Genomic DNA, 23156 nt, shown 5'->3' on the forward strand with positions numbered 1-23156 from the left:
AAGATAAACATGAGGCCATATTAACATTGAAGATAAACAAAATGCGAAGACTTTGCAAATGTAACGCCATGAGAAAAACACTTCTAAGGGAAGAATTTGGTGGTGGCGTTACCCACCGTATAGGAAGTATTAGACCCAAACACGGCGCACAATTATCATGGCGCTCCGAAGTCAAATTCCACGTTAATGTATTCACACTCAGAATGTAAGTCTTCATTGATTGAAGACATACTTTACTTCGTGTGTTGCACATCTAAGTCATCAACATGCATAAGTGTTAGGATGTGTGCCTGATCATAGGACATTTGAGGATTCCAAGATATTTAGCTCACACCGTAACTTGCAAAACCTTTTCTCATCCAAGGGATTTTTCAAGATATCTGCCAGTTGCTCTTCAGTGTTGACGTGTATGATATCAATATCTTCCTTCATGACATGATCTCTGAGAAAGTGATGACGAATTTCAATGTGCTTTGTCTTCGAGTGCTGAACTGGGTTGTTAGCAATCTTGATGGCGCTTTCGTTGTCACAGTAGAGTGGCACTTGCTTCAGAAGAATGCCATATTCTTTGAGTATTTGCTTCATCCATAGAAGCTGAGCGCAGCAAGATCCAGCAGCAATGTATTCAGATTTAGAAGTGGAGAGAGATACACAGTTCTGCTTCTTTGAAGACCAACATACAAGTGATCGTCCCAGAAAGTGACATGTGCCTGATGTAGACTTGCGATCCACCTTGTCACCAGCATAATTAGCATCCGAGAATCCAACTAGATCAAACTCTGAGCCCTTTGGATACCATAATCCTAGTGTTGGGGTGTGAGCCAAATATCGAAGAATTCGCTTCACAGCTAAGTGATGCGATTCCTTTGGTGCCACTTAGAATCGGGCACACATGCAAACACTAAGCACGATATCTGTCCTAGATGCACATAAATAAAGCAAAGAACCAATCATGGAGCGGTATACCTTTTGATCGAACTCTTTATCATTGTCGTCGGGACCCAGATGGTATTTAGCTGGCATTGGTGTCGTGTAACCTTTGTAGTCTTGCATTCCAAACTTCTTCAGGCAATCTTTGAGGTATTTCTCTTGAGATATGAAGATGTCGTTGCGTTGCTGTCGTATTTGAAGACCAATGAAGAACTTCAACTCTTCCATCATGGACATCTGATATTGCTCTGGCATCATGTATCCAAACTCATCATTGTATTTCTGATTAGTGCAGCCGAAGATAATGTCATCCACATATATTTGGCACACAAACAGTTCACCATCATATGTCTTCGTGAAGAGTGTGGGATCTAGGGAACCAGGTTTGAAGCCTTTGCTCTTCAGGAAGTCTTTGAGTGTGTCATACCAAGCACGAGGGGCTTGTTTGAGGCCATACAATGCCTTGTTGAGCTTATACACCATGTCAGGATGTTTTGGATCTTCAAAGCCAGGCGGTTGTGCAACATACACTTCTTCTTCAATCTTGCCATTGAGAAAATCACTCTTAACATCCATTTGATACAGAAGGATGTTATGATGATTTTCATAGGCTAGCAGTATGCGTATAGCTTCAAGCCTAGCCACAGGAGCAAATGTTTCATCGAAGTCATTTCCTTCAACTTGAGTGTATCCTTGAGCAACGAGACGAGCTTTGTTTCTGACAACTTGGCCATGCTCATCTTGCTTGTTGCGATATATCCATTTAGTGCCTATGATATTGTGCTTACGAGGATCAGGATGCTTGACCAGTTCCCATACATTATTCAGCTCAAATTGTTGAAGCTCTTCTTGCATAGCTTGAATCCATTCAGGTTCCATGAAGGCTTCATCAACTTTCTTGGGTTCAGATATTGAGACGAATGCGAAGTGCCCACATAAATTTGCTAGTTGTGTTGCCCTTGAACGAGTGAGCGGACCAGGTGCATTGATGTTGTCAATTATTCTCTCAATCTGTACTTCATTTGCAACACGAGGATGAACAGGATGAAGATTTTGCTCTTGCTGGTCATTGTCAATGTTAGAAGGATTGTCTTCAGGTTGATCAGGTGCAGAGATGATGAGTTCCTCTTCGGGCTGTGCTTCAGACGGTATGATCTCTCCAGTTCCCATAAGCTTGATGGATTCACTGGATGGAACTTCATCTAGCACATTTGGCAGGTGCTCTCTTTGCGAGCCGTTAGTCTCATTGAACTGCACATCCACAGTTTTAGCCACTTTATAGTGAAAGAGGTTGAAGACTCTGTAGGAGTGTGAATCCTTTCCGTATCCAAGCATAAAACCTTCATATGCTTTCGGTGCAAATTTTGAAGTGTGATGTGGATCCTTGATCCAGCACCTGGCACCAAATACTCTGAAGTAACTGACATTTGGCTTCTTACCAGTGAGGAGCTCATAGGATGTTTTGTTCAGAAGCTTGTGAAGATAAACACGGTTGATGATATGGCATGCAGTATCAATGGCTTCAGGCCAGAACTTTCTTGGAGTCTTGTATTCATCGAGCATCGTCCGGGCCATCTCAATGAGTGTTTTGTTCTTGCGTTCCACGATGCCATTCTGCTGCGGCGTGTACAGAGCTAAGAACTCATGAGTGATGCCCAAAGTATCAAGATAAGTGTCGAGGCCGGTGTTCTTGAATTCAGTGCCATTGTCACTTCTGATGTGCTTGATCTTGACACCATAGTTGTTCATGGCTCGATTGGCGAAACGTCTGAAGACATCCTGCACTTCAGTCTTGTAGAGAATTATATGCACCCATGTATATCTTGAATAATCATCAACAATGACGAAGCCATAGAGACAAGCAGTAGTAGTAAGAGTTGAGTAGTGAGTGGGACCGAAGAGGTCCATGTGTAGCAATTCGAAGGGTTGAGTCATTGTCATGATTGTCTTCGAGGGATGCTTGGCCCTCGTCATCTTTCCAGCTTCGCAGGCACCGCATAAGTGATCCTTCTTGAACTTGACGCCCTCGATGCCTATGATATGCTTCTTCTTTGCAAGAGTGTGCAAGTTCCTCATGCCAGCATGCCCTAGCCTCTGATGCCAGAGCCAGCATTCTAAAGTTTTTGCAAGAAGACATACGGCAAGTTATGGTCCTGCTGAGAAATCTACCATGTACAAATCATCTTTCCGATACCCTTCAAAGACTAGAGATTTGTCAGATTCCATTAGAACAAGGCAACGATATTTTCCAAACATCACAATCATGTTTAAATCGCAAAGCATTGAGACAGACATTAAGTTGAAACCAAGGGATTCAACAAGCATCACTTTACCCATGTGCTGATCCCTTGAGATTGCAACTCTTCCTAGACCCAATACCTTGCTTTTACCAGTATCAGCAAATGTGATGTGACTCTTGTCAGATGGACATAAGGTTGAGTCCATGAGAAGACTTCGCTTGCCAGTCATGTGATTAGTACATCCACTATCAATAATCCATTCTAAAGCAGCTGGTGTCATACCCTACAGTGCAGTTAGGGGGATAGGCTTCACGAAGAGAATTGTGAAGCATAAACATTTGACGAGCAAGTGGATTATGAAAGCTTAGATCGAGGTTAGGACTGATAGGGCAAGTAGCAAGCGACTCAGGAACAAAATACATAATAAGACCATTTGGGCATTTGATCTTGCGCCCTACAAGATGTTTAAAGTCCCCAGCAATAGCTTCAGACGCATTTGATTTTCGGTTGGAGACCCTTCCCTATAAAAGAGAGTTAAGCTTTCTTAGCCACCCACATCTTCAAGGGTGGCTTTGAAGCAATGAGTCTAAGTGCAGCATCTGAGAACTTTGGCTTTGGAGCCCTAGTAAATAGTCTTGCAGGTGGACAATAGTACTCATAAGAATAAGCAGAGTAGTTCTTGGTCTTATGAACATGGCGGTTTGATGAAACACGCTCATATTCATAGGCCCGAGTATGGTTTCCCTGCAAAACATTTGCGTTAGTGCGAGTCAGGTGAGTCCTCTGTCTGTATGAAGCCTTTGGACCATATGAAGCCCGTGGTCTGGGGTTTGTCTTCTTCACTTGTGGTGTCATGACGACATACACAGGAAGATTTTCTAGACATTTTTTCGGCACCCAGACCTTCTTCATAGGTGGCCCATACCTGCAGTTAGTACCAATATACCTGGCAAACACTTCACCATTCTGATTCTTAAACATTTTATAGTTTGCATCAAAGGATTCATCAATAACAATGGGATTAGCACAAGTGAAGCCAGATAGGGTGGATGGATCCACTTAAGGTTCCTTTGCAGCAACCCATGTGGTTTTGGGGTACTGCTCAGGTTTCCAGTAAGAGCCATCAACATTCATTTTCCTTTCGAACCCAACACCCTCTTTCCTAGGGTTTCGGTTCAGGATCTGTCTTTTGAGGACATCACATAGTGTCTGATGCCCTTTGAGACTTTTGTACATCCCTGTTTCAAGCAATGTCTTCAACCTAGCATTTTCATCAGCAATAGCAGTGGCATCCTCAGCAGAGGGATTAGTTACCACATCAACAGTTGAAGATATTGCAATAGTAGCAGCAGTGGAACATCCAGCAATAGAAGTAGCGTTGTCATGCTCAATGCATTTAATACATGGTGATTCAAATCCTTCCTGAGCGGAACTGATCTGTTTGGCGCGAAGCGACTCGTTTTACTTTTGAAGATCTTCATGAGCCGCTCTCAATTTCTCAAGATCTTGCTTCCTTTGAAGATAATCATAGGAAAGCTTTTCATGAGTTGTTGAGAGCGTTTCATGACGACTTTCAAGTTCCTCATACTTAACATGAAGATTTTTTATATCTTCAATTAAGGACTGAGATCGAGTCATTTCAGCGTCTAACAGGTCATCGCTTTTGTCTAACAGTTTTTGAATATGTTCCATAGCTTTCTGTTGTTCAGTTGCAATTTTAGCAAGTGTTTTGTAGCTGGGTTTGGAACCACAATCAGAGTCATCTTCATTGGATGTTTGATAGTGAGTAGTGCGTGAGTTTACCTTGGCACCACGTGCCATGAAGCAGTAGGTGGGAGCGGAGTTGTCCTGGTCATCAGCATCGGCGTCGGTGATGAAGTCATTGTCTTTAATGTTGAAGATGGACTTGGCAACGTAGGCTGTAGCCAGACTTGCAACGCCAGAATTGGACTCCTCCTCAGACTCCACCTCTGCCTCCTCAGAAGCAGACTCCTCCTCTGAATCCATTTCCTTGCCAACAAACGCACGAGCCTTGCCAGATGAGCTCTTCTTGTGTGATGAAGACTTTGATGAAGACTTGGAAGAAGAATTTGAATATTTCTTCTTCTTCTTGTCGTCAGAATCATATTCCTTGCTCTTATTCTTCTTTTTGTTCTCATTGTCCCACTGCTGACACTCAGAGATGTAGTGACCAGGTTTCTTGCACTTGTGGCATGTTCTCTTCTTGTAGTCATGAGCAGAAGCTTCATCATTCCTTGAGCTGGATCGTGAGGACTTTCTGAAGCCTTTCTTCTTGGTGAATTTCTGGAACTTCTTCACAAGCATAGCAAGCTCCTTTCCAATGTCTTCAGGATCATCAGAACTGCAATCAGATTCTTCTTCAGATGAGGAAACAACCTTTGCCTTCAAAGCACGAGTTCGCCCATAGTTGGGACCGTAGATGTCTCTTTTCTCAGAAAGCTGAAACTCATGTGTGTTGAGCCTTTCAAGTATGTCAGACAGATCAAGTGTCTTGAAGTCAGGGCGTTCTTGTATCATCAGGGTTAGGGTGTCAAACAAGCTGTCAAGTGATCTCAGGAGTGTCTTGACGACTTCATGCTTGGTGATATCAGTAGCGCCGAGGGCTTGAAGCTCATTTGTGATGTCAGTGAGTCGATCAAACGTGAGCTGAACATTCTCATTGTCGTTTCTCTTGAAGCGGTTGAAGAGGTTGCGAAGGACATTGATTCTTTGATCTCTCTGGGTTGAGACGCCTTCGTTGACCTTGGAGAGCCAGTCCCAGACTAGCTTGGATGTTTCCAGAGCACTCACACGGCCATACTGTCCTTTGGTCAGATGACCAGAGATGATGTTCTTGGCAGTGGAATCCAATTGAATGAATTTCTTGACATCAGCAGCAGTGACACCTTCACCAGCCTTGGGGACGCCATTCTTGACGACATACCAGAGGTCGACATCAATGGCTTCCAGATGCATGCACATCTTATTCTTCCAGTAGGGATATTCAGTTCCATCGAAGACTGGGCACGCAGCGGAGACTTTGATTATCCCTGCAGTCGACATAGCTAAAACTCCAGGTGGGTAAACCGAATCCCACAGAATAAGGGAGTACCTTGCTCTGATATCAATTGAAAGTGCTAGTGATCGACTAGAGGGGGGGTGAATAGGCGATTTTTATGAAAGTCTTCAAAACATGGAAGTTTCGAAGACAAACGATAGAAATAAACCTATAACCATGCAGCGGAAGGTAGACTACACTAAGCAAGCCATAGTCAAGTATTCAATAAAATGAAAGCACAAAGACTAATAGCAGCTAGGCAGTATAGATCAAGATGGAAGATAGTATGAAGCCAATCAGAACAAGCAGTCACACAGTGAAGACAAATAGATAGTGCAAACAGGCAATGACTTCACAAGGACCAATCTACAAATAAAGAGATGGGAAGGATAGAATCGGTGGCTCGTTAAAGACAATGATTTGTTGGACCAGTTCCAGTTGCTGTGACAACTGTACGTCTGGTTAGGGAGGCTGAGATTTAACTCAGAAGACCGCATCTTCACCTTATTCCCCTTGAGCTAAGGACACCCAGTCCTCGCCCAATCACTCTGGTAAGTCTTCAAGGTAGACTTCCAAACCTTCACAGACTTCGTTCACCTGCGATCCACAATGACTATTGGATGCTTAGAACGCGACGCCTAACTGGCTGGAGGATTCACAGTCCTCAAGTGTAATAAGTCTTCAGATCACACAGACAGGAAGACTTCAGTGATGCCTAACACTCTTTGGCTCTGGGTGTTTAGGGCTTTGTCCTCACAAGGAATTCTCTCTCAAAGGCTTCGAGGTGGGTTGCTCTCAAACGACAAAAGCCGTACACTAACTCTGAGCAGCCAACCAATTTATGGTGTAGGGGGTGGGCTATTTATAGCCACTAGGCAACCCGACCTGATTTGTCCGAAATGACCCTGGGTTACTAAGGAACTGACACGTGTTCCAACGGTCAGATTTCAAACACACACGACAACTTTACTTGAGCTACAAGCAAAGCCGACTTATCCAGCTCTGGATAAGATATGCTCTCATTGTCTTCGCTCGAAGACATAGGATTTTGGTTAAGCATCACTTCAGTCATTCTGATTGGTTCACTTGGACCCCACTTAACAGTACAGTGGTTCCTATGACTCAACAAAGAAGAAAAAGAACGACGAAACAACTAAGTCTTCGCGCTCCATAGTCTTCACGCAATGTCTTCTCTTGTCACAGTCTTCAATGTGAATGTCTTCACATATCACCTTTGACTTCATTGTCTTCATACATTTTTAGGGGTCATCTCTGGTAGGAAAACTGAATCAATGAGGGACTTCTACTTGTGTTATCTTGCAATTCTCACAAACACATTAGTCCCTCAACCAGGTTTGTCGTCAATACTCCAAAACCAACTAGGGGTGGCACTAGATGCACTTACACATACATGATAGAACCTATGGCTGAGGCATAGAGAATGACTTTCATTTTCTCTCTATCTTCTGCAGTGGTCGGGCATTGAGTCTGACTCAACTTCACACCTTGTAACACATGCAAGAACCCTTTCTTTGACTGGCCCATTTTGAACTTCTTCAAAACTTTATCAAGGTATGTGCTTGTGAAAGTCCAATTAAGCGTCTTAACCTATCTCTATAGATTTTGATGCCTAATATATAAGCAGCTTCACCGATGTCTTTCATTGAAAAATTCTAATTCAAGTATCCTTTATTGCTATTCAGAAATTCAATATCATTTCCGATCAACAATATGTCATCCGCATATAATATCAGAAATGCTACAAAGCTCCCACTCACATTCTTCTAAATACAGGCTTCTCCAAAAGTCTATATAAAACCATATGCTTTAATCACACTATCAAAGCATATATTACAACTCTCATGAAATGAATTTTTTTTTAAATTAATGACATGTGTGTTGTCTCCTACTGGATTGATACCTTGGTTCTCAAAACTGAGGGAAATACTTACGCTACTTTGCTGCATCACCCTTTCCTCTTCAAGGGAAAACTAACGGATGCTCAAGGGGTAGCACAAATGGACTTTGGTGAATATTTTCATGTATCAAATCACGCCGCACTTTCCACAAAGGCAAGAGAGGAAAAAGGGAAGGAGAGAAAATGGGAGGATGATGGCCTGGGGTCTGGTAGGGGTTTAGGGTGGGTCGGAGGTGTCGGAGACTGCTGTCCGGACTCTGATAAAGAGAACCGAGTTTGTCTCGGGTTTGCCGGAAAAAGTGCGTCCAAACCGATTGAAAAATGTGAACTATTTTTGAAATTTATAAACATAATTCGAAAATTAAAACTTAATGTTTTTTTGAAATATTGATTTTCTTTTGGAAAATGCAACATATTTTGAAATTCCCCAAATATTTTTGAATTTACAAACAGGTATAATTAATGACATGAACAATTTTTTAATTTGTGCACAATATTTGAAAACCAGAACAATTTTTAAGTTTGTGAACAAATTTTGAATTCTAATCTTTTCTTAAATCTACAAACAAAATTCCAAATGTGTCCTAAAAAGAAGAGCAAAGCAAAGGTAGAATGACCAAAAGTGAACCAACCCCTTTGAAAACAGGAATAGTTTTTGAAATTTTGAACACCTTTTTAAAAATGCAATAATTTTTTAAATTTCAGAACTGTTTTGAGATGGAAATAAACTTGAAAAAATGAAAAAGGGAAAGGAAAGGAAAGAAAAAGAAAATAGAACAAACAGAAAAAAACGAAAAAAAAAGGAAAAGGGGAAAACCAAAAATAAAATAAAATAGTAATCCAGAAAACCGAAAAGGAAACAACATAGAGAAAAAACCCGGTTCAAGGAACCTTATAGAAGGTTCCCAAAACCGGTTGGCCGCACCTGTGTAAATCTCCAAGTGAGCCGGCTCATGTTTCTGGCTCACTTAGTGGGTTTTGTGTGGAAGGAAATGTTGTAATCTGAAATGCAAATGCGGTTTTTGTGGAATGGAGTTGTCTGGAATGCATTTCAAACTTGGTGGCCCATGGCTGTAACTAACCTAATTATGGCCGGAGATTTGAAATTTAAATAGTGATGACTAGTTGAGAGGGCCACCAGATGACTATCTAGCTAGCTAGTAGACCAGACTAGAGTAGAGTTCATTCAGTTGTAAAGCAAGGCAAGAAGCAAAGCAACGCATAGGAGTGCCTTGAGCTGTTGAGCATGCAGAACTCAAAAAGGAGGCGTGACGGTGAGAGAGAGCAAAGAAGATTCCAAAACCCTCCCTCTCATCCAAGCTTAACAAATTATCCATGGACATGCACCGCTCCATCCAGCTCCCGTTTCCTTCCTTAATGCGCACTCCATCCCTCCGGCCGATATCAACCCAGCCCAGCTCGATCGAAGCGCCCGCGCGCGGCATGAGATGAGGGCCGGAGACAGCAGGATGGAGGCCGACCGCCGCCACCACCACGAGAGCGAGAGGGCGGCTGAGGCGGGCGCGGGCCATCACCACCGCCACGGGAGGCACAGGCGGCGGTACCCGGACGAGGACAGGCAGCGGTACCCGGACGAGGACAGGCAGCGGAGCTCCCCGTTGGTGTGGATGGCGGTGATCCTGTGCACGCTGCTGGCCATCGGCATCATCGTGGTGGGCGCCGCGGTGTTCGCCGTCTACCTCATCTACAAGCCCCACATGCCCTACATGGTGGTGACCAACGCGTACCTCCAGCAGCTCGACTACAGCCCCGCCGACGGCGTCATCCGCGACATCCAGGTGAGGGCGGACGTGCTGGCCAGGAACACCAACTCCAAGGTCAACGCCTCCTTCTCCAGCTTCAACATCGACGTCAGGTTCCACGGCACCACCCTGCTGCAGCTGCGGGCCGAGACCTTCAGCGTCGCCCGGGAGAGCTCCATCACGCTGCCGTACAGCGGGAGCTCGCGCGGGGCCAAGCTGGACCTCGCCGGGATGCGGGCCATGGAGGAGGCGCTCAGGTCCCGGGTGGTGCCCATCACCCTCTCCGGCAAGGCGCGCACCCGGTGGAGGATGGGCATCTTCCTCAAGGTCGCCTTCTGGACGCGCCTCAACTGCCCCCTCAGCTTCAGCTACCCGCCCGGCAGCGTCATGCCCATCGACCACGAAAGCTGCCGCTCCAGGTCGCCGTAGCACGCCGCTCCTCCTCTGGCTCTGCTTCGCCCTCCTTTGCTCCACCCTGCTCTGCTCTGCTCTGCTTAGCCCGCCAATGGCGTATACTCTGCTATTCTATTCATTATAGGTTCATTCGTCGTAGCGACAGGAACGTACATATCAACATATGCAGTTCTTATACAGCATTCCCGAAGAAGAAAATTACTTGTACAGCCATACAGGCAAACAATGCTGATAGCAGTACTGTGTAAATAGCCGCAGCCACATAGAGTCGGGCTAATTTGTGGTTCTGTACAGAGTTCAACTCCATCTCCTTCCGTTTACAGTTTAATTTATTGATTATTACTTGCAATCGAGTTGTGGTGCGAAGATCTACTTCGTAAAAGAAGCGTAGATTGTTAAGACGCGGCACGATATCATATCAGCATGTAATTTGATGAAATGTCTCTGTAATCCAATGAGAGTTGTCGGTTCTGAAGCCATCACCGGAACATTGTGACTTGTGAGTGGCCGTCCGGCTCAGCTGATTGAACAAATCAACCTGAAAGTCTGTAGCATTTCTCTGTTGGCATCACGAAAAGTACTTCATGTGAAAGCATTGCCAATTTACCGTCTAGCACGCTCCTTCTGAAAGCAAAAAGCACAATCTGAATCCCTGACGAAGTAACCATAAAACCCAATAAGAGTCGCCACAATGGCGCATCCTCGCGCGTGCCACGTCATCCCAAACGCACTGTGCATGCCAGCCAATGACGAGAGAGCTTGTGCGAGAGAGGAGGGAAGAAAACATCGGTGAATGGGGACGAAAGAGAGAGAGAGCCACGAGCAGTTTTTTTTATTCCCACGCAACTTCCTCTCTTTCCCATCCCGACCGGCTAGGGTTCCGCCGGCGCCATCCCTTCTCGTCCAGCGCTGGCCAACAGAGAAGGCGGGCGCGCGGAGGGGATTCAACCTCGACCACGTCTGCGGCAACGGCGAGGGCCTCCGCTCGCAGGTCTCCGTCTCGCTGCTCGTCCGGGAGGCTGCACGGAGGGGATTCGCTGTGAGCGAGGTGCCGTGGATCGGCAAGCGAGCGCTCGGGACGAGGACCTTTTCTTCTTCTCCGGCCTCTTGGCAGTTGGGATCCTCTGTCTTCTCGCCGTGGCTAGGGTTGCCGCCGTCGCCGCCCTCCCCATCCTGACTCCTCTAGCGCCGGCCTCGACCCGCTTGGCGATAAGGCACTGGTACTTCAGCTCCTATGTCATCCATGATTGACAGTGATCAGGTACGTGCCATGCTCCTCCTTGTCATCTCCCTTCTCTGGTACATATTCATGGAACTGTTTTTGTGTTCTGGCCCTTGCTATGTCGTTGGTTTTGAATGTCTATATGCAGTGCTAGCTGGATGGATTAATAGATATGTTGAACGTATACATTTTGTATTACCTAGATGAATTAATAAATGTGCTTTTTTTGTTTTCTTGATGTGTCCCAGCTAAGCATCTTCTTTCCTTGCTCATAGTATTTTCTTGTGTGCTGATGGCTGCAATTATATCTGATACAAGTTGTCCTGCTTGTGGTGGTTGCCCAGATGCCAACAATGCATGGGAGTGGATGTCATCACCCAGTGACGTGTCTCTTTGCCGATTATGGTTGGACCCTTTGCTGTTCGCGAAACCCATAATTCATCCCATAGTTCTTCCTCAACATTGGTTGGGGGCGGGATGGACCTACACATCCGTCAAGGTAACTAGCGGGGGTGGTGTTCACGAATCGGGGCAGTACGAGATAAGATCGATTACAAGGGTTGTCCCTTTGCAGCAGGTGTTTTGGATGGGAGGGACATCCAAGTTCTATTCTTGTTTTGATCTCTTTTTTGATAAGCTGCAAGTAATTGCTATCATCATGAACATTAGGCTCGTCAGTATATACTCACAAAATCTGGTCAAACTGACAATACTGGTACATCAATACTATTTTGGTGATATCTCAAGTTCTCAACAACCATTTATTTGAATTGAGCAAACTCAGTCCCTTTGGAAAGATATCAACAAGCTTAGCAAAACTGATTTTGGTGTCATCTCGAAATTATGTACAGATTAATACCAGTTTTCAGAACACTAATCTTGTCCAATGATTCAGTCATCGGAAGCAATTCAATGCACCTACTTAGATCAGCAAACTGCATATTTAGGAACTAGGGACTGTCAAAGAGGTTATCCTTATGTTGTAGAACAGAGATTCGAAATCAGTTGATATGTCCAGATCCAATCCGGTAGTCCTCTTCGTTTCTCTCTTTCTATTCCTTCGTGTCCTGATCCTTCTCTTTCTCCTTGCTGCTTGTGCTATGCTGCAGCATCAGGCAAACCTCCTGGGCGAGGCTTCCTTGTACAACAGAAAGCACATCTGTGTGCCCTCCAGATTCTCTTGTAGCACCTCCTGCTGCTTGCCCTTGCACGGTAGCAAGCCTAGCAGGTAGCATCAACACAGGAAGGTGAGGTTGCCAGCGGCCGGTGGGTGGCTGCTCCAGCAAGAAACTAGCAGAGCCTATCATGTGGCAACATGACTTAAGGTGGAGGCACACTGTATTTTTTACTATTACATGAAATTCCACTAACACCTGCATCTGTTCTCTGTTCTTTGTTATTTTTGTTTGTAATCCTTCTGGTTCTGCTAATTAGCCCCTTCATGTTTTTCTTCAACTATGGTTGTTCTTGTCAGGGTATATGGCTTTGCTTGAGAAGCCCACACAGAGCCAACAGTCGAGGTAATTCTTTCTTTGCTTTTTCCAAAGGCATCTAAAAGATTTTCTTAAAGGCTTCTGTCTTGGTCCTCTCAGTCTGGGATATTCAAAGCACTTGAAAGAGCAAACTACTCGATAGAAGTAGGAAAGATTAATGATATTCTGGGTGTGGAAGAACCAACAATGGAGTTTCTGCTACTGGACAGGTAACTGCATATGCGTAGGTGCCTCATTGTTGGACTGCCAGCTCACACATGATAATTATGCTTACAATACTAATAGTACTGGCTCGTATATGTTCTAGATTTATTGTTGTCTCTTATTTTTATTTTTAAGTACCAGTTTCAAGTCTCTATACAGAAATCATGTCTTTTGAATTGGTATTGCTACTATTTATCGAATGTCATGTGCAGAAGTACATGACCACCTATGTGATAAGATCGTTGTAATGTCACAATTATGTACTCCGCCATGCAACCACATCTTTATTGAAATATATTGCCAAAAAAATATGAAAAAAATCATAGGATGTTAGGAGGCCAAAGGAGCACTATAGCAAGAGGATAGGGACAGAGGGAGTCCCTAGCCCCTAGGTACCCTCCAGCCCAGGGCGCCTAGGAGGCGTGCTTGCGCACCCTCTGACCTCTATCATATCTATCACCATTTTTCCTCCGCCGCACATCCGTATGTAGTCCATATTGGAATCTCTAAAAGGTCTTGTATTTAGGAATGGAGGGAGCAGTTGACATCTTGAAATTAGGACAATTTTTTTGAGAAACAAGTAAGATATCTTTTAGCTCGGGCCTTAAGCTAATCAAAGAAAAGATCTACGACTATTGCATCCTTTGGATTGTTAGGCCTCTATATAAAGGGGATCCTCTATGAGGAACAACTAAGCAGAGCATAAGCCAATATTATTCATGGTCTCCTTGTATGCAGCAGGCTTAGTTTATCTTGTACTCCCTCCGTCCCAAAATTCTTGTCTTAGATTTGTCTAGATACGGATGTATCTAACACTAAAACGTAACTAGATACATCCGTATTTAGACAAATCTAAGACAAGAATTTTGGGATGGAGGGAGTATTTGTCCAGGTAAAAACAGCTGCACGTTCGACCTGAAGCTTCTCAATTCTTTCCAGATGCATTAGATAATTGTACTGCCATGTGTTTTTGGCTCCCATGTATCCTCCAATTCATCAGGTATGCCTTCTTGCTGAACTAATTAATCACATTTAACTATAGCATCTCAGTTGCATCATACTAGCTTTATTCTATGATTTTGGCTTTCTATGTGTATGCCGAAATATGTGATCAGATAAGAATATCCAGTTGCAAAAGAATATGAAATTGCCAATTTACTTTCAAGGGTAGGCGGAGCTAAAATAGTTTTGGTTGGCGACGTTTTTCTGTGAATCCCTTTCACCCTAATAGGTGACATCCCTTCCTTTTTGTTATCCACCCCATGCATCAGGCCTACCTCTGACTAGCTCCCTGCAAACATTTTGGGCATTTGATAGCAAACTGGCGAAGTGGTTTTGTATAACTATAATAAATGGGGTTGAACTGGTTTTGATATTGTTTCTGGTACTAACCAGTAGGCTGTTACAATTTTGTCCTTGTTCCCTCATTTAAAGACTCATTTTTGTCTTATTTAGCAAGCATCCTCTGGAAGTCGGCCATGGTTTTGGTTCCCTACTCCTGACAGTAGTTGGGGTAGTGGCGGTTCGAAGGATGAACTTCCATGGAAGATCGAAGCTTTAGTCCTTGACTCAGCTCGTGCACACCCTGGGGCTCTACGGTCATTCGAAGTCCATCATGATGATTGCACACTTTTTACTGGGGGAGTTGGACATGGTTTTAAAGGGTGTATACATCATTGGGAGTTGTCCAACGTGTCAGTTTGTCTCACTACCTGCACATGACTTTCTTTTTTGCAATTATTGTTGGATGGTTTTTGAATTAAATGTAGTTTGTACAGATCTTGTACTGGTGTTTGGCTTAGTGTATGAAATACTAATATAGGATTAATGGTTTATGAATTATTATATGATAGATAGTGATGGTAAATTATTTGAAGATTGTTCTGTGTAGATCAGAGTTAAACATGTTTATAACGAAGCCTTTTCTTGGAATGAAATTAAATTTATGACTTCAAAAGTACACCTCTATATCAAAATATAAGATGTTTTTGCAGTTCAAATTGAACTAAAAAAACGTCTTACATTTTGGCATAGAGGTAGTAAGAATTTAGCATTTGCTTGATTGTCTAATTTGAGAGCCTTCATGTTCTCGGATGTCTTTGTTTTCAACTCTTTGTTGATGTCACCATGAAGCTTGAATATTTTCCATTCCTTGATAAATACATTGCTCTACAGAATTGGTTGATTAAAGAATTAACTCTTCTTCATAGTAGTATTTTCCTCAAATTATGAAACCTCCAACAACGTAGAGAGATAACCATTTTGTTAGTTTTTCAATCAAAGCTTCCATCAAATAATTTATTACAATTGTCCTCCAGCTTATTCAGAAACTGCATGATTTGAATGACGGATCAGATGAGGCCGCTGGCCATGGCGCATAGGCCTGCTTACGGCGGGACATGAATTAGCTGATGGCGACGCGTGCAGGCAGAGCTCGCCACCTTGAACCCAACACGAGGCGAAGCTGGAAACCGGCATCACAGGCGCGCACGCGTCCATGCCACGCTCCCCGATGGCGGGTGGCACACCAAGCCGTCGTCTCCGTCCACCATGAAGTGCCCCACCCTGTTAAGTAAAGGTGGAGAATCCTCTTTGAAGTGTATGGTGTTCCCTATGTAGAATTTTTGTTGAGCAAACAATGTTGAGTGACTTTTTGAATCAAGTATGATCTGGATTGCACAGGATACCGCCTGCTCTTTGTTGAATGACTTTTTGAATGAAGTGTGATCTGGATTGCATGTAGTTCTTTAATCAGATCTTACACTTGATGTGTTGTTCATAACCGGGTTGTTCATAGCCTGTTCACAAATGTAGTGTACTAATGAGTTCAGTTTCTAAGCTACTGTTATGGCCGGCCGGCTTAGGCCCGCAAGTTATCTTAGTTTTTATTTTCAGATTAGGCAAGTTATCTTAGGCAAGTTATCTTAGGTTGATTCTTCTACAAGTTATCTAGGATATAAATATAGGTTGTAAGACTCTTTTTGAAAGCAAGCAATAAGAAGAATATTATCTCCTATTGCCCGGCTCCCTGAGGAGCCGGAACCCTAGCCGCCAACAGCCCTAGCCGCCGCCCTTCTCCTAGCCGCGACGGCGCCCTGCCGCCGGCGCGCCCGATCCTCGCCACGTCTCCCTCCATCCTTCCCTTACCACCTACGCCCTAGACCTGGTAGAGTACTTGATCCTGCCAATTTGGTATCAGGTAACCGGGTTTCGACCATGTCTCCGCCAATTCCACCGCCACCACCACCGCTGCCCGCCAACTCCTCCACCACCGCCGCCTCTGCGCCGGGCATCACGGCCTCGCTCTCGGCGGGCACCACTGCGTCGCTCTCAGCGCCGGTCCTAACGGCACCCGGCACCACGCCGGGCCAAGGGCAGCCACAGGCCCCCGTCCAACACTCGTCGCCGCCATCACCTTCCCCGCAGCCGCAACAGTTCACGCCGGAGGCCATGGCGGGCGTCCTCAACGACCTCGTCACCGCGGTTCAAGGGATCCGCCTCTACCTGGCAGGTCCGTACGGGCCGCCCCCACCACTCCATCCAGCCATGGCCGCGGGTCAGCAGGCGCTTCCGTGGTACTCGGCATCGGGGGCCATCACCGGACTCCATCCAGCCATGGCCGCGGGTCAGCAAGCGCTTTCGTGGTACTCGGCACCGGGGGCCGTCACCGGAGGCTACCCGGCGCTCCCCGCCCCAGCGGCCGCACGGCCGCCTTGGGCGCAGTGGCCGCCGCAGATCGCGCCGGCAGCCCCGCCACTTCTCGCCACCACGGGGCCGCAGTGGCCCACCTGGACCGCGCCGGCCGCGCTGTCCTCCGTCGCGCCCTACCTTTCAGCGGCCTCGGAGCAGGGTCCTCCACCGGCCCCGCCCAGCCCTAACCTGGGCACCGGCGCCTCGGAGCAGGGCCAGACCCAACAGCTTCTTCCGGCGTCACCGCCGGCCCCCACGCCGCAGGCGCCGCCGCCATCGACAGTACCACCACCCGCGCCTAGGGCTACGGGTCGGCCCCTGCACCAGGTGCAGTTTCCACCGTCACCATCGCCGATCCCCACTTGGGCGACCGGCTCGTCTTCGGGGCCGGTCTACTCCACGGCGCCGGAACACCCGACGCCCTCCCTGCGGTTTGATCACCCCTCCAGCTCGGCGAACTACGCCCCGGCGCTTCCCGACCCAGCATACGCGCCGGCGGCAACTACGGCCGCCCCCGGGCACGGCGGGCCGACACCCCCTCGCTTCGCCAAACTGGACTTCGCCACCTACGAGGGCACGGAGGACCCCCTCAACTGGCTCAACCAGTGCGAGCAGTTCTTTCGAGGGCAGCGGACGCTCGCTTCGGATCGCACCTGGCTCGCGTCCTATCATCTTCGAGGCGCAGCGCAGACCTGGTACTACGCCCTCGAGCAGGACGAGGGTGGCATGCCACCATGGGAGCGCTTCCGGGAACTCTGTCTCCTCCGGTTCGGGCCTCCTATCCGCGGGAGCCGACTGGCGGCCCTCGGCCGCTTACCCTTCACATCCACGGTGCAGGACTACGCCGACCGCTTCCAGGCCCTGGCGTGCCACGCGCCGGGCGTCTCCGCAACTCAGTGCGCCGAGTTATTTGTGGGCGGTCTACCGGACCATATCCGCGTGGACGTGGAGCTTCGGGGACCCCAGGATCTCCAGTCGGCCATGTATTACGCCCGCGCATTCGAGCGCCGCGCGGTGGCCATCCAGCAGGAATCACCGTCCCAGACTGCTGGGTCGCTACCCGGACCGGATTCCGCGCAGGGTCGGCCTGTGCAGGCTTCTGCGGCACCCCTCGCCGCGACCGCGGGGCGCCCGTTCCGCCGGCTCACCCCAGCTGAGATACTCGAGCGTCGCCGCCAAGGGTTGTGCTTCAACTGCGACGAACCCTACAAGCCCGGCCACGCCTGCCCGCGACTCTTCTACCTGGAGGTGGCAGACTACATTCCGGAGGACGCCGTCGCCGCCGACCTGGCCGCCCCAGATGTCGAGAAGGTGTTTGACGCTGGTTGATTACCTCGAAGAGTTCAAGCAAGCGCTTCCCCACCTTACAGCTCGAGGACGAGCTGTTTGTGCAGGCGGGGAGAAGTGTTATGGCCGGCCGGCTTAGGCCCGCAAGTTATCTTAGTTTTTATTTTTAGATTAGGCAAGTTATCTTAGGCAAGTTATCTTAGGTTGATTCTTCTACAAGTTATCTAGGATATAAATATAGGTTGTAAGACTCTTTTTGAAGGCAAGCAATAAGAAGAATATTATCTCCTATTGCCCGGCTCCCTGAGGAGCCGGAACCCTAGCCGCCAACAGCCCTAGCCGCCACCCTTCTCCTAGCCGCGACGGCGCCCTGCCGCCGGCGCGCCCGATCCTCGCCACGTCTCCCTCCATCTTTCCCTTACCACCTACGCCCTAGACCTGGTAGAGTACTTGATCCTGCCAGCTACCCTATTGATCATGTCATGAAGCTGACAAAAACAGAGAGTTGGCCAACGCGGCTTAGGAAGCGGCGCACCTGTGAAGCGACAATGAACACTGCTAATGCCAACACTCCAAGGAGAGCTTCCCCTAATTCCTCTCTGTATATATGCAAGCCTGTGTGATGTGCTCTGCTTCCTCCTCCCTTATTTAATTAATGAATCTATTACTGAGCAGAGCATGTGCTTTAGGTTCGCAGCACAAAAGATATAGTTGAATTAGTGCTCTTTTACTGGCAGTTTTTGGTAATAACCTACTATGCTTCACATATTTGGAAAGCCTATGCATTTACATTCCTGCTGTCAAATTGTGCTATGTAAATTACAGGAGGACAATCTACCTTTGCCTTTAAATATGAAATTACTTACGTGCAACTGAATGCAATCTAAAATTCATAGCTATGAAAGAAGGCCTTGATATTCAAATAACTCTCATTTTAAATCGTGTAGAGTGCAGGTGCTATCCTGCTAAGTGAATTATGGCCACCAAGGAAATTTCCTACTAGGAACATATGCAATGTTTGGTTATCTCTGTCATCTTACTGTCAAAAGCATCTGTGGAATGCAATGCGGACTATGTAATACTTCTTGAAGAGACAATACTTGTTATCTGTATGCAAGTTTCTAACTGCCCTGGCAGGAGAAAAGTCCGGTTTATGTTAATGTAATCTTCAATACATCTTTATCTGCTGCTTGCAACTTTAACTTCTGTTCCACTTTCTATTTATTCTCTGGTAAAATAAAAGAAGTGTGATCCAATAACAGCATACTTAGTATAAATAAGAAAGTGAAAGGAGTGCATCCCACCTGGCACCGCCTCAACTTCTTCTCAAGCGGCGCACCAACCACTAGTAGTAAATAAACATCCTGGTGAAACAGCAACCAAGTGGCAACAAATTATTTTTTTAGGGAACAGAGTGCTTTCATTCCTTTATTGCATCACAGGTTACATTGTCAGAACCAACAGGCTCATACAAAAGGATCAGGAATACGGTCTAACCAGGTTTCATCTATGCCCTGGCTTCTAGCCAACAAAGCTAGGTGATGAGCTACCGAATCACACTCTCCAATATTTCTCACCCAAAAGTCATCATGACGAGACTTCACTTCTGATGACTCCAACAAGAGCAGAGTTATCAGACTCTAGGACAATACGTGCCTGAGTAATGTTATTAGCAATTTGCAAATCTACAGCACATGTCTTTGCTTCATCTTCTTCAACATCTAAACATCTGCTAATTTGACAACATATTTCAACCTAACCCCAGAGATTTCACTAATTAACACAAAGTAGAAAGAAGATGGAGGATTTGTTGAGAGCCTGGAGAAGGATGGTAGAGCAGGCTCCGGCTCTTTCACTGAGAAATCATCTATTTGCAGCAAATTCTGTATACCACTCTTTGTGAGCAATAGCCCGTGGTCGCCTAGGCACGCTCCGCCGTTGGTCCGCCTGGTAGCGCCGGGTTTCTTCCTTGCCCTTTCTTTTCATTTTTCATTTTCCTTTTTCCTATTTCCATTTGTTGTTATAATAGTTTTTATTTTTATTTTTCTGTTTTATTTTATTTTTGTTTATTTGTTTTCCCTTGATGTTACTTTACCCTTTTTGTGTATTTTATGTTTTATTTTCTTTATGTTTTGGTAGAAGTAATGCATGTATATTATTTAGAGATACATTAACACTGTTTTTGCAACATGTTAATATTTTAGGAAATCTAACCATGTCTTTCAAAACATATATGAACATTTTAAACACATGAAAACACATTTTTGATACGCATTAAATATTTTCTGACACCTCCGAAAATGCTAAACAAAGCTCATATATTTTTCACGTGTATTTTTCTAAAAACAATACATGCATTTGTAAGGAAATTTATATTTTGAATTTTTTCACTCATATAAAACTAATGTTCTTTATGTTTTAATACATTTTTTTACAAAAACAGATGTACATAAAAGATCTCCATATAGCTTAAAAAATGGATCATGTTTTGAAAAAGAATATTCACATAATTAAAAAATCAGGGTTCATACATGTGACAAAATATTAGTGTATTTTACTCAAAGAACAGAGAAAAAAGATACAAAAAATGTAAAGAGAAAAAGAAAACGAAAGAAGAGAAAAATAACTGCACTGCTGGACCCAGCCCATTTGAGTCGCGGTATAGGAGTTCCCCCATTTTTGCCGGACTGACTGAACAGGCCTCTTCAAATTGCGACGTTGGAATTTGGCCCGCGGGCGTGGCCCAAGAAACCAACCAGTCAGTGGCTTCCAAAAAAAATAAACTCGCGAGTGACGACGCGAGCCGTGCACGCCTGTGCCCTGTGGGGCGCCGACGAGAGAGTCCGCGGAAAGGAGTGGCCGAGGCTCGCCGGGTAAGACGACGACGACGACGACACGAGGCCGCCAGATCATCGCCCCGAGCGCGGAAGTATCTCCATCCCTTTCACCAACCGGCCGGACGGGATGCACGGCGCTGGAAAGGGGGGACTCTCTTCGTCCCCCGCCAACGTGGGCTCGTCGGCCCGCAACCCGACGAGCGAGAGCCGTCGCCGTCGCCGTCGCCCTCCGCGTCCGCACCCGACACGGTGCGCCGAACGTGGCGCCCCACTTGTGGCGCTCCCTCGCTCGCGGCTGCCTACTTAGCCACCAGCTCCGCGCCGTTGAAGGGTTGAATCGAAGCGGCAGTGATGATGAGGCCCAGACCCTTCGGTTCCGGTGTGGCGTCGGCGGCCGCGGCCGAGGCTTCGGTGGGCGCGGGGTGCCGCGGAGGCTGGGCGTGGAGGCCGAGGCCGAGGGCGCGGCCGGGGCAGCGCGTGAGGGTCAGGGGGGAGCCTGGCCCCCACGCGGCCGCGGCGGCGGCGGCGAGCGCCGTGCACGCGGAGCCCGACCACGGCGTGCGGTCCCGCCCGTTTGGGCTGCCCCGCGCGGGATTCGGGTCGGACCTGGAGGCGGGCATCGAGAAGGTCATCTACGCTTGCCGCTTCATGGCCTTCCTCGGCATCGCCGGATCTCTCGCCGGATCGGTCCTCTGCTTCCTCAAGGTGCTTTTCCTGCTTGATTCATCGGCCTGCCAAGTTCATCTCCGTGGCTCCCGATCTGATTTTTAACCCGTGCACTTGGTTGGTCACCCAGGGCTGCACTTTTGTGATGGACGCCTTCGTGGAATACTACTTGCGCGGTGATGCAAAGGTGGTGCTCATGCTGATTGAAGCCATTGGTAACCAAACTGTCTCATCTCATTAATCTTTGCACAATCCACCACCAGTACCTTCAAGTTCACCACTGGCATAAGTTTTACATGTTGGCACAATTGTCACCAGTTTTACATATACATACCATCAGTTTATATAGTTGTGATGCCTGACCATTGTGCATTACTTGTCTCACCTCAGATATGTATCTCATCGGCACGGTCATGTTTGTCTTCGGGACGGGCCTGTACGAGCTGTTCATCAGTAACATGGACATCGCAAAACAGTCCCATGACCGCTCCAGCCTCTTTGGCTTGTTCAAGCTTCCGGTTGGTCTCCTCTCAATTATCATAGAGATAATGTGGTCGATTCAGTGTCCTTATATCTCTGATTCTGTCGGCAGGAACGGCCCAAGTGGCTGGAAATCCGCTCGGTGAGTGACCTCAAGACAAAGCTGGGTCATGTAATCGTCCTGGTTCTGCTGGTTGGCATCTCCGAGAAGAGCAAGAGGGTGACCATCACGTCGTGTACTGACCTCTTCTGCTTCGCTGGATCTATCTTCCTCTCTTCAGGTTGCCTCTACCTACTATCCAAGCTCGGTAGCACCAAAGGAGGGAGTCATGCCTGAAACAGAAAATCTTCTTCATAAGAGATAGATCTGTTGTGTGTCCTTTTCAGCACTTCAGGTTGTGTATGCCTCATGTACTGCTTGTATGGATTGACATTAGGCACTATATAGTGGTATATAGAGATGTACATCGTCTGATATTGTAACTTGCTGCTAGATGGTGTCCATGATCAATTACAGATATGTTGTGCCATGAACTGATTGGTCTGTCATGATTTATGTTGACTTCACAAATGGAGAACTCGACTACTTAATTAGTTTTACATCAGAAGGAACCTCTTGTTACATTTTCTGTTGTCTTCTGCAAAATACTGGAATTAGTCGTCTGCTTTTAAATCATCATCTGTATTATCGCTTGGCGTTGAAATCATTAGCAGGTCAACACATATGTTTCTCCTTGGTCTTCCTAACACAGTAATATGGAAGTGCTCCTACATACTCACTTCTTGCATTTTGATGTACGGATGGTGCTTTTATGGGGCTGGCGTACCCTGTTCTTGTGCGGGTATATTGTCAATGAAATGAACCTGCAGAAGCTAATTCCTTGTAACCATCCTGTTGTAATAAGTGATAAATTGGGGTATCCTGATTTCAGGTAACTATCTGGCAAAACAAAC

The 23156-nt window shown here is 46.5% G+C and overlaps 2 protein-coding genes and 1 long non-coding RNA gene across 6 annotated transcripts; all 3 read left to right on the top strand.

The window, feature by feature from the left end:
- Positions 1-9524: 9524 nt before the first annotated feature.
- Positions 9525-10795, top strand: LOC123152507 (uncharacterized). Its single transcript, XM_044572030.1, has one exon. It carries the CDS (start codon positions 9595-9597, stop codon positions 10336-10338), a length of 744 nt encoding a protein of 247 aa, XP_044427965.1. The 5' UTR covers positions 9525-9594; the 3' UTR covers positions 10339-10795.
- A 329-nt stretch (positions 10796-11124) lies between these two features.
- Positions 11125-16051, top strand: LOC123148515 (uncharacterized). 4 transcript variants are annotated; one of them, XR_006473946.1, is made up of 5 exons: positions 11125-11584; positions 11890-12044; positions 12655-12870; positions 13020-13065; positions 13138-16051. It is a non-coding gene; the product is annotated as an uncharacterized lncRNA (long non-coding RNA). The 4 variants fall into 4 exon arrangements; XR_006473947.1 differs by having other exon boundaries at positions 12655-14936; positions 15561-16051; XR_006473945.1 differs by having other exon boundaries at positions 12655-13065.
- A 4977-nt stretch (positions 16052-21028) lies between these two features.
- LOC123148516 (uncharacterized) lies at positions 21029-22810 on the top strand. Its single transcript, XM_044567945.1, has 4 exons — positions 21029-21761; positions 21853-21937; positions 22113-22240; positions 22315-22810. The coding sequence occupies exons 1-4, from the start codon at positions 21408-21410 to the stop codon at positions 22537-22539; spliced, it is 792 nt and encodes a 263-aa protein (XP_044423880.1). The 5' UTR covers positions 21029-21407; the 3' UTR covers positions 22540-22810.
- The last annotated feature ends 346 nt before the right edge of the window (positions 22811-23156 follow it).

This window comes from Triticum aestivum, chromosome 7A (assembly GCF_018294505.1).
Source record: "Triticum aestivum cultivar Chinese Spring chromosome 7A, IWGSC CS RefSeq v2.1, whole genome shotgun sequence".
NCBI classification, from domain to species: Eukaryota; Viridiplantae; Streptophyta; class Magnoliopsida; order Poales; family Poaceae; genus Triticum; species Triticum aestivum.